The sequence below is a fragment of the Ranitomeya imitator genome, chromosome 4, assembly GCF_032444005.1.
Source record: "Ranitomeya imitator isolate aRanImi1 chromosome 4, aRanImi1.pri, whole genome shotgun sequence".
Taxonomy (NCBI): Eukaryota; Metazoa; Chordata; class Amphibia; order Anura; family Dendrobatidae; genus Ranitomeya; species Ranitomeya imitator.
Genome location: NC_091285.1, coordinates 570,667,263 through 570,682,185, shown reverse-complemented (window position 1 = coordinate 570,682,185; position 14,923 = coordinate 570,667,263). Strand labels below are relative to the sequence as shown.

Here is a 14,923-nt window from a genome sequence, read left to right as displayed (position 1 = left end):
AAATGGTTTTGTAAATTTCGTTGTAAAAATGAGAAATCGCTGGTCAAATTTTAACCCTTATAACTTCCTAGCAAAAAAAAATTTTGTTTCCAAAATTGTGCTGATGTAAAGTATACATGTGGGAAATGTTATTTATTAACTATTTTGTGTCACATAACTCTCTGGTTTAACAGAATAAAAATTCAAATTGTGAAAATTTTCGCCAAATTTCCGTTTTTATCACAAATAAACGCATAATTTATTGACCTAAATTTACCACTAACATGAAGCCCAATATGTCACGAAAAAACAATCTCAGAATCAGCTGTGAGAGACAGAATCTAAATATAAATGCATTTCAAGGTCCTGGGGTGGCCCAGCCAGTCTCTAGACCTGAACCCAATAGAAAATCTTTGGAGGGAGCTGAAACTCAATGTTACCAAGCAACAACCCCAAAACTCTGAAAGATCTGGAGATCTGTATGGAGGAGTGGGTCAAAATCCCTGCTGCAGTGTGAGCAAACTTGGTCAAGATCTACGAGAAACATTTGATTAAGTTCTGCTTTTCTATTGTGTCAAATACTTATTTCATGCAATAAAATGTTATTTAATTATTTAAAAGTCATACAATGTGATTTTGTGGATTTTAATTTTAGATTCTGTCTTTCACAGCTGAAGTGTACCTACTATAAAATTTACAGGCCTCTCCATTCTTTATAGGTGGGAAAACTTGCAAAATCGGCAGTGTATCAAATACTTCTTTTCCCTCTGTGTATATCTATTCTATCTATTCAATTCTGACTTGTCACGCTATGATTTTACTGTACTCAGCTGATGAAATGTCGGGTTTTCTACAAGATGGTTATGATACGTGTGCTGTGAAATTTTTTTCTTGCACCCATTGACTTGCATTGGTGAGTCTTGTCCGATGTACGAGGACAATCATGGCATGCTGCGTTTTTTTTATCAGTCCGATCTGAGCTGAGCAAAAAAATTGCAGATGAGCAGGGAAACAGAATATTAGTCAGTGAAGTCCGATTTCTTTATCAGATTGTATTCATCCGTTTTTCTCGCAAATGAGTATGAGCCCTGTCAGTTTATTATTATTTATTATTATAGCGCCATTTATTCCATGGCGCTTTACATGTGAGGAGGGGTATACATAATAAAAAACAAGTACAATAATCTTAAACAATACAGGTCACAACTGGTACAGGTGGAGAGAGGACCCTGCCCGCGAGGGCTCACAATCTACAGGGGATGGGTGAGGATACAGTAGGCGAGGGTAGAGCTGGTCGTGCAGCGGTTTGGTCGATCGGTAGTTACTGCAGGTTGTAGGCTTGTCGAAAGAGGTGGGTCTTCAGGTTCTTTTTTGAAGGTTTCGATGGTAGGCGAGAGTCTGATGTGTTGTGGTAGAGAGTTCCAGAGTAGGGGTGATGCTCGAGAGAAATCTTGTATGCGATTGTGGGAAGAGGAGATAAGAGGGGAGTAGAGAAGGAGATCTTGTGAGGATCGGAGGTTGCGTGCAGGAAAGTACCGGGAGACGAGGTCACAGATGTATGTAGGAGACAGGTTGTGGATGGCTTTGTATGTCATGGTTAGGCTTTTGTACTGGAGTCTCTGGGTAATGGAGAGCCAATGAAGGGATTCACAGAATGAAGAGGCCGGGGAATAGCGGGGGGACAGGTGGATTAGTCGGGTAGCCGAGTTTAGAATAGATTGGAGGGGTGCGAGTGTGTTAGAGGGGAGGCCATAGAGCAGGAGGTTACAGTAGTCGAGGCGGGAGATGATGAGGGCATGGACTAGGGTTTTGGCAGATTCTTGGTTTAGGATTGTACGGATCCGTAAAATATTTTTGAGTTGAAGATGTTACCGCTGTGACCGCAGACGCGGCCGAGCCGACATAACGACATGGGGCGAGCGTCCCTAGTGGAAACGGAATATGGACCCCTGGACCACATAGAGTTACCTGGACCTACCCAGACTAGGGAAGGGCAGTAAGCAGGGTCTGTGGCAGCTGAGCATGCAGACAAGATGGCAATATGCAGAACTAGATTACACCGCACAACTTCAGGTATGAAGAAACAAAGTATACTCAAATGAAAACACTACATAACAAAACATAATGTTAGGATCCCAATTCCATACATCAGAGTAGGATACGTGTCTCAGGATAACAGACGAAGGCAGGAGGATATCAAGGGTTGATGAAGTCCAGGGTTATCTGGCACGGGAATGCTAGGATGGCCTCTCTCTCAGGCCTCAGGCGCAGAACAGGCTCAGCAAGAGAACATCAGACATCGACCTCAGACGGACTTCTGACAATGGCAAGGGTCATCACGGGTTGATGCAGTTCAGGGTCATCTGGCACGGGCTTACTAGGACGGCCTCTCTCTCAGGCCTCAGGTGCAGCATAGGCTCAGCAGGAGAACATCAGACACTGACCTTGTACAGACGTCAGACAATGGCAGGGGTCATCATGGGTTGATGCAGTCCAGGGTCATCTGGCAGCGGCCTCTCTCAGACATCAGTCATCTGCCCCCAGATTAGGCGGAAAAATAAAACACAAACGGATCTGGATATGCAGCCTCCAGGATAGGCGGATCTGGGTACTCTACCCCCAGAACAGGCGGAAGACAGGTATCAGCTCTCCCAGAACATACTGCAGACAGAACGGGAGTTGGATACCTAACTCACAAGGCAAGACACAGAAACACAATGCAATGCTCTGGCAACGCCCAACAGGAAAGAGGTAGTTTATATAGAGGCTGCCCCTCAGCGATAGACAGAGGAAAGCAACATAGGTGCACACTCAAACCCTGATAAAAGCAGGGTAGGTGTGGCCGCGCGCACCCTAAGCAAACAGAAACCATTACAGCACAGATAGCACAGTAACTGTGGCTTATAATAATAATAATAATTTTTATTTATATAGCGCCAACATATTCCGCAGCGCTTTACAAATTATAGAGGGGACTTGTACATACAATAGACATTACAGCATAACAGAAATACAGTTCAAAACAGATACCAAGAGGAGTGAGGGCCCTGCTCACAAGCTTACAAACTATGAGGAAAAGGGGAGACACAAGAGGTGGATGGTAACAATTGCTATAGTTATTCGGACCAGCCATAGTGTAAGGCTCGGGTGTTCATGTAAAGCTGCATGAACCAGTTAACTGCCTAAGTACGCAGCAGTACAGTCACAGAGGGATATTAACTGCATAAAGTGTATGAGAACATAGTGCGAGGAATCTGTTTTTTTTTTTGTTTTGTTTTTTGTTTTGTTTTTTAAATAGGCCACACAGGGATCGTTAGGTTAATGCATTGAGGCGGTAGGCCAGTCTGAACAAATGAGTTTTTAGGGCACGCTTAAAACTGTGGGGATTGGGGATTAATCGTATTAACCTAGGTAGTGCATTCCAAAGAATCGGCGCAGCACGTGTAAAGTCTTGGAGACGGGAGTGGGAGGTTCTGATTATTGAGGATGCTAACCTGAGGTCATCAGCGGAGCGGAGGGCACGGGTAGGGTGGTAGACTGAGACCAGAGAGGAGATGTAGGGTGGTGCTGAGCCATGGAGCGCTTTGTGGATGAGGGTAGTAGTTTTGTACTGGATTCTGGAGTGGATGGGTAACCAGTGTAATGACTGGCACAAGGTAGAGGCATTGGTGTAACGGTTGGTGAGGAATATGATCCTGGCAGCAGCATTCAGGACAGATTGGAGCGGGGAAAGTTTGGTAAGAGGGAGGCCGATTAGTAGAGAGTTACAATAGTCCAGACGAGAATGAATAAGTGAAATAGTAAGAGTTTTTGCAGAGTCGAAAGCAAGAAAAGGGCGAATTTTAGAAATGTTTTTGAGATGCAGGTAAGAAGAGCGAGCCAGTGATCGGATGTGTGGGGTGAATGAAAGGTCAGAATCAAGGATGACCCCAAGGCAGCGGGCATGTTGCTTTGGAGTAATGGTGGAACCGCACACGGAGATGGCAATGTCAGGCAAAGGTAGGTTAGTAGAGGGAGAGAACACGAGGAGTTCAGTTTTTGACAGGTTTAGTTTCAGATAGAGGGAGGACATGATGTTAGAGACAGCGGTAAGACAATCACTGGTGTTTTCTAATAAGGCAGGCGTGAGATCAGGAGAAGAAGTGTATAATTGGGTGTCGTCAGCATAGAGATGGTACTGGAAACCAAATCTACTGATTGTTTGTCCAATAGGGGCAGTGTACAAAGAGAAAAGGAGGGGGCCTAGGACTGATCCTTGAGGAACCCCAACAGTAAGGGGAAGGTGAGAGGAGGAGGAACCAGCAAAACATACAGTGAAGGATCGGTCAGAGAGATAGGAGGAGAACCAGGAGAGAACGGTGTCCTTGAGGCCGATGGAGCGGAGCATAGTGAGGAGGAGCTGATGATCCACAGTGTCGAATGCTGCAGAGAGATCCAAGAGAATTAGCATGGAGTAGTGACCATTAGATTTAGCTGTTAGTAGGTCATTAGAGACTTTAGTGAGGGCAGTTTCAGTAGAGTGTAAAGAGCGGAAGCCAGATTGAAGAGGGTCGAGAAGAGAGTTATCTGAGAGATAGCGGGTAAGACGGGAGTGGACCAGGCGTTCGAGGAGTTTAGAGATGAAGGGAAGATTAGAGACAGGTCTATAATTAGCGGCACAATTTTGATCGAGGGATGGTTTTTTAAGTAATGGATGTATGATGGCATGCTTAAATGAGGAGGGAAAAATACCGGAAGTGAGGGAAAGGTTGAATATTTTTGTTAGGTGAGAGGTGACAGCCGGGGAAAGGGACTGGAGGAGATGTGACGGAATGGGGTCACTGGTGCAAGTGGTCGGGCGAGAAGATGCAAGGAGCCTGCTTACTTCTTCTTCTATAACTGCTTCAAAGTCAGAGTGAACTAGATGCAGTGGGGGAGGGAGGACAGTGCATGGTATGAAGAGATTGGGAGATGATTTCCTGTCGAATGTGGTCAATTTTTTCTTTGAAATAATTGGCCAGATCGTCAGCACGGAGATCCGTGGTTGGGGCCTGCGCTCTTGGGTTGAGTAGGGACTGGAACGTGTCAAAGAGACGTTTAGGGTTATTGGACAGGGAGGTGATGAGGGTGTTGAAGTAGGTTTGTTTGGAGAGGTGAAGGGCAGAATTGTAGGTCTTTAGCATGAACTTATAATGGATGAAATCTTATGGCACCTGGCAGTGACTGCTAGCCTGAACACCCGTGGAAAGTCGTGCGCCAGCTGCAGAGGACATTGCAAGCTGCGGATAGCTTCCACAGCGGCAGCCAGGGACCGCACATGTGGGTGGTTATGCAGCAGGGCAAAGACATCACAGCACATGTACAGTTACGCAGCAGTACAAGGAACTGAGCCGCATCCATACAGGTAACAGACTACAGTATCCCTGCAAGTTAGGGGGAGAGGAGCAAAGGTTAAAGTAGAGACATGCAAAAGTAACGCTGAAGAAACAAGGTATAAACCCAGCGGCGTTACAGAACGCGGCAGGTAGTGGAAAGGGCTTGGATATGTAGTTTGAAAGAGAGATCACTGTCAAGGATTACCCCGAGGCATCGAGCTTGTGGGACTGGGGAGAGTGGGCAGCCGTTTACTGTAATGGATAGGTTTGTTGGGGGGGTCGCGTGAGATGGGGGAAAGACGATGAATTCTGTTTTGTCCATGTTAAGTTTTAGAAATCTAGCAGAGAAGAAGGATGAAATAGCAGACAGACATTGAGGGATTCTGGTTAGTAGGGTGGTGATATCTGGTCCAGAGATGTAGATCTGCGTGTCGTCAGCATAGAGATGATACTGAAAACCGTGAGATTCTATGAGCTGTCCCAGGCCAAAGGTGTAAATGGAGAAGAGCAGGGGCCCTAGAACTGAACCTTGCGGGACTCCGACAGATAGGGGGCAAGGTGAGGAGGTGGTGTGTGAGTGGGAGACGTTGAATGTCCGGTCTGTTAGGTATGACGAGATCCAGGATAGGGCCAAGTCCGTGATGCCAAGGGATGAGAGGGTCTGTAGTAATAGGGAATGGTCCACTGTGTCAAAGGCAGAGGACAGGTCCAGGAGGAGGAGGACAGAGTAGTGTCGCTTGTGCTTTGTGGCAGAGTCCACTCTTCCTCAATGTACTCCAGGTCTATCAAAATACCCCAGTGCTTTTTGAGGCTAATGTGCATGGGGCTTCAAATATTAATTCCTCAGTGCTGACACATCAGATTACCACAAAACGGAAATCAATATGATTTAAAAACATATTACAAAAAAGGTTTTCAGCCAAAAATTCATGCATTTAAATAAAACAAAAATGCTTAAGATGGACTCGAGCAATACAGATTTTTACACTGGAAAAATGCAACTCCTTTCACCGACAGAAAGCAAAGAGTTTAAAAATAGTATGAAATTGCAAAACAAAGCCTACTAGTAAAGGTACCGTCACACTAAGCGACGCTGCAGCAATACCGACAACGATCCGGATCACTGCAGCGTTGCTGTTTGGTCGCTGGAGAGCTATCACACAGACAGCTCTCCAGCGACCAACGATGCTGGAAACCAGGGTAAACATCGGGTTACTAAGCGCAGGGCCGCACTTAGTAACCCGATGTTTACCCTGGTTACCATCGTTAAAGTAAAAAAAACAACCACTACATACTTACCTACCGCTGTCTATCCCCGGCGCTCTGCTTTCCTCTGCACTGTCAGCGCCGGGCAGCCGGAAAGCAGAGCGGTGACGTCACCGCTCTGCTTTCCGGCCGCTGTGCTCACAGCCAGTGCAGGAGGAGTGCAGAGAAGCACAGCGCCGGAGGACAGACAGCAGTAGGTAAGTATGTAGTGGTTGTTTTTTTACTTTAACGATGGTAACCAGGGTAAACATCGGGTTACTAAGCGCGGCCCTGCGCTTAGTAACCCGATGTTTACCCTGGTTACCAGCGAAGACATCGCTGAATCGGCGTCACACACGCCGATTCAGCGATGTCAGCGGGAGATCCAGCGACGAAACAAAGTTCTGGACTTTCTTCCCCGACCAGCGATATCACAGCAGGGGCCTGATCGCTGCTGCCTGTCACACTGGACGATATCGCTAGCCAGGACGCTGCAACGTCACGGATCGCTAGCGATATCGTCTAGTGTGACGGTACCTTTAGACCCATAACATTACTTTATGATAATTATTTATTAGGCCTTTTTTTACATTATACTAACCACTCCTGCTGGGATTTCTTCTAATAAACGGATGGCATCTGAGCCTTGTCTGACTTTTCACGGACCCATATAATTGCATTGCCAAATTTGATCTGAGACTTGGATCAAAATCAGGTGTGGTTAAATGATTTTGTGCAGATCTCTCGATCTGCAGAAATGCTCGAACATGTTAACAGCTCCATAGACTATAATAGGTAGAAGTTCTATCCGTGAAAAACTATGAACAGAACTTGTATGAGAAAAACATTTTTTTATTTAGGCCTTATTCAAATATTATATTTGGTAGGTACATTTTATGAATGAACCAGATGTATGCAACTCTATGCTTACATAAGTTTGCATATCTGTGCCACTGAGTTGAGAAATATATTATTTATATCATATCTACTTACCTGTTGTGCCCGACGCCAACTTCTATCGGGGATTCAACGGCTTCATTGACATGACATCAACAGTGCAGCAGCTTCTTTTCCTCTCTGCTCTGTTAATGGAACTTGACTGGCAACGTCATGCTGATTGACAGCAGACTCCCCACTGCCAAACTGCGGGGAGCTGGCTGTAAATCAGCATGACATCAAGTCGCCAGTCACACCCCATCGACAGAGCAACCAAGAAGAAGAATAGCTGCTCTGCTGATTTGGAGCAGCTGATTTGCTGACTGGAGTGGTTGGTGACCGCTCTGCACCATCGCCCAGTTGAACATGCAGGCAGTTGCCTTTGTTAGCAATTATCTGCCTGTTAGTTTTTAGGCCCATAGGAAAAAAAAAGTCCTGGACAACCCCTTTAAGTACACCCACCAAACATAATTTAAACTACATAGTACCCAAATGCGTTATCTTTACTTTGATCCCTGATTCCGGCGATGCTATAGAGAAAACATGATGCTGAATTGTTGAAACATTATATAGTATTTATTTTGCACTATGAAAATACAAAAACATAGATGATTAATTGTATTCTATTCCATAAATATATCATCTTTATATTATACTGGTTCATTGAAAAAAATGCAGAATACAGACTATCTTATCACAATATAAAATATTCTGTACTCAGGATTAACATATTGACGACATTTGTGGATATTTTGTAATATTGCTGGTGGTGTTTATATGTCTGCTGGCGACATGGTCCAGGTGTCGGGTATATCTTCTCTGGTTATAATGAAAAACCAAAAACAAAACCTTTATTCTTACTTTCTCTTTTAGATCTGCTCTCAATAGTCTCTCAAAAAGCAGAACAGTGACCGTGATGTAGCCAGAACTCATGGATGATTCAGCATGCTGATAACAGCGTAATTTGTATGAAGAAATAGTCACACTTCCAGCACGCTGCGTTTTGGAATAACTAGCCGCAAAAATGTACCAAAAGAGAAGATGGCACTACTAAGAAAAACAGCAATGCTTATAGTGTGTTTGATAAGTTCCCATTGATATGCAACTAATATGCCCCATTTTCCTAAAAATGTTGTGTGTAGTCCATGTCCCAACTCCGCTTTTTTCTGCAATTGTCTGTCCCAAAATGCTCAACAGCAATTTGTTCTGATTATTGTGCATCTGCTCCAGTTTTTTCTCTCTATTTTTTTATGTTTTTTGTTACATATTTGATTGGTTCTTTATGCTTTTTTTAGTGCAGTAAAATACAATTGTGTTTTTTAAATGTTTTTTATCTAGCTCCTCATAAAAATCTATAGAGAAAAAAAGCACCAAAAAACACTCAATTCAGTCATGTTCCGACGTCGCATTCTTGCTTCATTTTCCAGCTTTTGTTTTTTTCAAAAAACTCTGCATTTTAGGGAACTAGATTCTTCAAGTTTCATGCAAAGTGGCTTATTTTTTCCTTGTAGATTTGAAACTGTTTCAATTCTGCAGCAGGTTATTTTTTTGCAGCATTTTTCACTCATTCAATAGAATTAAAAAAATGCATGCAAAATAGAAAAAAAGGCAGCATTTCCACAATGGGGGAACATGTACTACGTGTTTCTAAAAAATACATTGGATCCCAGATGATTGTAATGGGATATGTTTCCCCGAATGTACACCTCAAAGTTGCATACGGTACTTTTAGCGCTGAAGAAAAGGAATGCAATTTTTAAACATGAGAGAACATTTGTGTAAAATTTTGAGTGATCGAGCAATCACCCATTACAGTCACTGTACAGTAGTATGTAGGTTTTTTACTTTTCATGCCCCTACTATATATACATTATAAAATAGGATGGGTAAAACAGGAGCTCTAAGGTGGACACTCTGTAAAATCTCTCCCCTGTAACCTTACAGAATCTATATATGATTTGCTTTTTATATTCAGGTTACAATGTGTTCCTTCTGGTCAATTTTTTATTGAGTTAGTAATAAGGATTTATCATTCACAAAACTTGTATATTGACTTATCGGTCCCTTTAATTAGACATTGGATGGAGTCTTCTTTATAGATATTCTTACCTTTGTTGAAAGTTATCATTGAGATTAGAGTCAGATCGATATAAATTATAATATTCATTGTAAATAGTCAGATGAATAAACAAGCGCATAAAACAAAGGGAAGCCAGAATCCTAAAATGACCGTACCGCCTCTGGGTACCTACAGTACCTATACGCTCTTGGCTGGACCACTATCACCCAAAGTGGCACAGGTCCATACATGCAATGGGTACTGGCCATGAGTGGCTGCTTTGGAACCTGTTTGCTATTCATTTGTATGGCTAAGTCATCAATATTAGAGCAGTGGAAACCCCCGTTATGCCATACACAAGCTAATTATGAAACTAAACACATGACATTAAGCAATGCATGCACAGTATCTCTATTAAGACTCATATTCTCTTAAAAATCCTCCTTAAACTGGCCAATTCCGTGTGGTGGAAGAGAATGAAGTTACCTTAAAGAGGTCCTGTCACCAGGTCAAAAGTGATCAGTTTGTGCGCTAATATTATACCTACTGTTCTGAGTGATTCACTTTTTTAAAATCCTCCATACAATCCAACGTTATGAGCCTTTTTCAGTGATGAGCGAATATACTCGTTACTCGAGATTTCCCGAGCACGCTCGGGGGTCCTCTGAGTATTTTTTAGTTCTCGGAGTTTTAGTTTTTCTTGCCGCAGCTGAATAATTTACATCTGTTAGCCAGCATAAGTACATGTGGGGGTTGCCTGGTTCAGCTGCGGCGCTAAAAACGAAAACTCCGAGCCCTAAAAAATACTCGGGAATTTGAAAAAGAAGGGGCGCACCAATATCACACCACAAATAACCATAGAGGGGTGCAATACCTAGTCTATATATAGAGACATGTCAAACAAAAAATACTCGGAGGACACCCGAGCGTGCTTGAGAAATCTCGCGTAACGAGTATGATCGCTCATCACTAGCCTTTTTATTTAGTGCTATTTTTATGGTTTTTACTAAGGGGGCGTGGCTCCCATGATCTTATGGGGTGTGTCCTTGGGCTAATTTGCATAATTACCATATGAGCCACACCTCCTTGTAAAAACCTTAAAAAAGAGAAGCTGTCAGCAATTTCACTCTTAAGCTAATGCCATTACAGTACAGTCTGTAGAAATATTTATTTAAGTGTGCCCATGTTTAGATGAGCAGTCACCGCCACACTTGGCTATAATTAAATTATGAGCACTCTGATGATAGCATGATCTTGAAGAGCTTTGGGCGTTCTTTTTTATATTCTCAAGTAAAGTCCAAAACGGTAGTTTCAATAATTACTTTTATCTAAAAGGTCATAAAACTATGGTTAATGCTGGGCTGATGCATTTTGGGATTACCAATCAAGATCATCCCAAAAAAAGAGGTCATGACCATCAATGGAGAAGTGGTTATCCTTACGTGAACTAAATGAGAGTTTTGGAAACGTCTTAGTGGGGGACTATGTAAGAGAAATATCACATCCAAACTCCTTTTCTAGATAATCTTTGCAAAATAGAGCAAAATCTACATTTCCAATATTTTATCTATCGTAAATCAGTAGGAAGTCATGGCAGAGATCAGTAAGTAACAGGTAAGCTTCAGGATGAAGTTACGTGATCCCTACTCCCTGTTTTCCTCAGCTGCGCCCATTTATGATGACCCGCTCAGATGGCATATGCCATGACCACATATTTTCATCCATGTAATATAGGTGAAACACGGAATATAAGACACCGTTGTACCCTCTACTGAATCACAGGTATAAAATCCCTCCATTGTCCGGGGTGAAATTGGTGCAGAAGACATTTCTGGAATGTATCATGATAAGAAAGTGATTCTCTTATTAACAAGTTTTTATAGATTTGTGTCTTGCTTGAGCAAGATGATGTACTCCCTCCACGTCATTCTTCTCTGTTCTCTTCACAGTGTCTTCGGGGATAATTTGATGGTCACAGTCTTAACTTCTGTGTATTCTGCCAGGGCATATTCACCACTACAAGGAAAACCGTTGTTAGATAGAATATTGTGCAGCTTGACTATTAATGACTACTTGGGCATTCACAACTATGAACAAGTAAATCAATGAGCACCGACAACGTCTCTTTCCAAAATTTGCTGACCTTCAATTCAGTTATACTTGTCACTACACAACTGCATATATTATCTCATTGATGTATAGATCGCAGCTCCTTGGTCCTGACGCAAAATACGTACCAGGATCACCTCAGCCATCAGGGACCACGTATGTTACCACAGACTGTTTTATTTCAAAGCTGGTTATCAAGAAAAGAGGGGTCCCCACACTGTTTTCTTTTTAATTATTTAAATAAATAATTTTTTCAAAAATGACATAGGGTCACTTCATTTTTGACAACCAGCCAAGCTGAAACAGACAGCATGGGGCTGGTATTCTCAGACTGGTAAAGGGCCATGGATATTGGGCCCCACCAGCCAATTCTGGTGCTGTACCCAGCTCTTCCCACTTGCCCTGTAGCGATGGCATATTTGTTAGGTTGATGTCACCTTTGTATTGTCTGGTGACATCAAGCCCACGGCTTAGTAATAGAGAGGCGTCTACAATACACCTATTCATTACTAATCCTATAGTCAGCTCTCCCTGTTATTAGCGGAAGCAGGTTTAGGCTGATGGGAGCAGTAATCCCATCAGCCGACAACAGTGACTGTAGGTAAACTTTTTACCTCCGATCACACCTGCGGGCTCACAATGTCATTTGAAAGCATAGGAATCTCGGCTGTCTGACCGGCAATAATGATTTTACCGCCGATCAGAAGCAATGTTTGCTGCGCTGTCATGCACATGACAATGCGACAAACACCTGGTATTCATTGGGCCAAAACCGAACAGTAACACGGACTTCTGGTGAAGTCCGTGTTCGATGTCTAGCCCGAACAGTAGGTGTTCGGGTACAGACACTGAACTTTACTATTCCTGTTCGACCATCACTAATACAGACACATGCATATACATAAATACTGTACATACAGGGTCCTCTCTCCTCCTGTACCAGTTGTGACTTGTATTGTTCAAGATTATTGTACCTGTTTTTATTATGTATACCCCTCTTCACATGTAAAGCACCATGGAATAAATGGCGCTATAATAATAAATAATAATAATAATACTACATACAAGTAAATACATACAGACACAAGCATGCACATATATATATATATATATATATATATATGTGCATGCTTGTGTCTATGTATTTACTTGTATGTATTATTATTATATGTATATATATTATGCACACACAATAGAATACTTACCAGTCCCCTCTTCTTCAGTTCTTCTAAAAGCCCCCACATTACAAGACCTTTGGCAACATCATGGACACGTGACTGATCACATGATTATGATGTCACTATAGGTCCTAAAATCCCCCTGAGTACAAGACCTGTGGTGACATCGCAATCACATGACTGCTATATCATTGAAGGTCCTTAAGCTGTCTTAGCATGTCGGATTGACATTATCAATCTAATTTTTGCTGTAGATGCCCTGGGAAGTGGGGGCCCTAGGCAAATGTCTAGTTTGCCTACCCCTAATGCCGGCCCTGAATACACAGAACTGACTTACACTGTATGCTACTAATCTCAGTTTGTTTTCCATTTAGTGGACTTCTCTGCTTGAATCCCTTAAAAGCATAAAAGTTCAAAATGAACGTGGGATGTCATATAAGTGTTAAAATATTCTGGATGAAATGAAAGTATAAATATAGAAACTGTCCCTTTCCAAGATTTATCACTATGTTGGATATCTTTTAAAAGGAACCTGACATCTGATATATGCTGCCCAATCCTCAAGCAGCATGTGTCAATATTTAAATCTAATTTGCTGTGGCATTCCAGAGAAAAACATAGTTTAATAGCTACCAAGGTCCGAGCCGCACGGGAGACTAGTCGGACAGATGGGTCCCCGGCAGCTTCTCCACTCCCGCTGCCAAGGAGTGATTGGTATCTCCTTTTTTCTTGCAAGCAGGGGTAGACCTATCACTCCCAGAGAGTGAAGATGGGAGAAGCCGCCGTGGACCCTCCTATCAGACCAGTCTCCCGTGCGGCTTGGACCCTAGCAAATCATTATTCTCTCATAGACTCAACAGCTTAACTTACAGTTCTCTGCCATTGCCTGACATCTTAAAGCCTCCAAATGGAGTCTGTGCATGGAGGGCATTGTAACAATTAATCCTGCAACGCAAGATAAAAGTTAGGTTAGGAGGCATGTAGGAGCCTGGGAAAGGTCTTTATGTTTTCATAGCTGTAGTATATAACTTTGATACTTTTGTTGGCTAAAACGGATCATTTAAACCAAATCGACCACTATCCAGGTATAAAAAGATTAAACCCCAGTAGGTAATACAGAAAATAAAGTTTGACTTATGGCTGGTTTCACATTTGCGTTTTTTGCCGCTGCGTTTTAGCGCAAAAAAACGCATGCGGTTTTTTCCTATACTTAACATTAAAAACGCATGCGTTTTTTTGCATGCGTTTTGCCGCGTTTTGCCGCCACATGTGTCGTTTCTATGCATGCGTTGTGTTGCAGAAATGCAACATGTAGTAATTTCTAGCGGCGTTTTTGTCTATGTAAACGCATGCGTTTTTAAGCACATGCGTTTGCATGCGTTTTTAAACGCATGCGTTTTAATAGAAAAACACAAGAATACACACTGATAAGCCAACCCCCAACCCTAACCCTAAGGGATCCTAACCCTAACCCTTGGGGTTAGGGTTAGGATCCCTTAGGGTTAGGGTTAGGGTTAGGATCCCTTAGGGTTAGGGTCAGGGTTAGGATCCCTTATGGTTAGGGTTAGGGTTAGGATCCCTTAGGGTTAGGGTTAGGATCCCTTAGGGTTAGGGTTAGGATCCCTTAGGGTTAGGGTTAGGATCCCTAGGGTTACTAGGGATCCTAAGGGTTAGGGTTAGGATCCCTTAGGGTTAGAGTTAGGATCCCTAGGGTTACTAGGGATCCTAAGGGTTAGGGTTAGGATCCCTAGGGTTACTAGGGATCCTAACCCTAACCCTAGCTATTTCTGTTTATAGTGGGTTTTCTTGTTGATTTTGATGACTGCCGCGTTTGTATTAAAATATGCAAAAACGCATGCGTCTAAAAAATGCAGCGTTTTTTTCACCAAATGCGTTTGCGTTTAAAACGCTGCGTTTTTAAACGCAAATGTGAAACCAGCCTCACTTGTCTACAATCTACTAATTTACCCTTAAATGCTTTGTCTCATCAGGAATAAAGAAAACAGAGCAATCAATAACTAGAAACTGTGATATCAGTAAGAGTATGTTCCCACGGTCAGTAA

General features: G+C 42.7%; 1 protein-coding gene across 1 annotated transcript in view; it reads right to left on the bottom strand.

Moving 5' to 3' along the window:
* Window positions 1-8,068: 8,068 nt before the first annotated feature.
* The window catches only part of ALDH1A3 (aldehyde dehydrogenase 1 family member A3), a 57,028-nt gene continuing 50,173 nt past the window's right edge, over window positions 8,069-14,923 (bottom strand). Inside the window, exons 12-13 of the mRNA XM_069766320.1 lie at window positions 13,731-13,805; window positions 8,069-11,589 (exon numbers count right to left, since the gene is read on the bottom strand). Coding sequence (XP_069622421.1) covers window positions 11,517-11,589; window positions 13,731-13,805 — 148 coding nt within the window. The 3' untranslated portion in view covers window positions 8,069-11,516. The remainder of the gene's footprint in view (window positions 11,590-13,730; window positions 13,806-14,923) is intronic.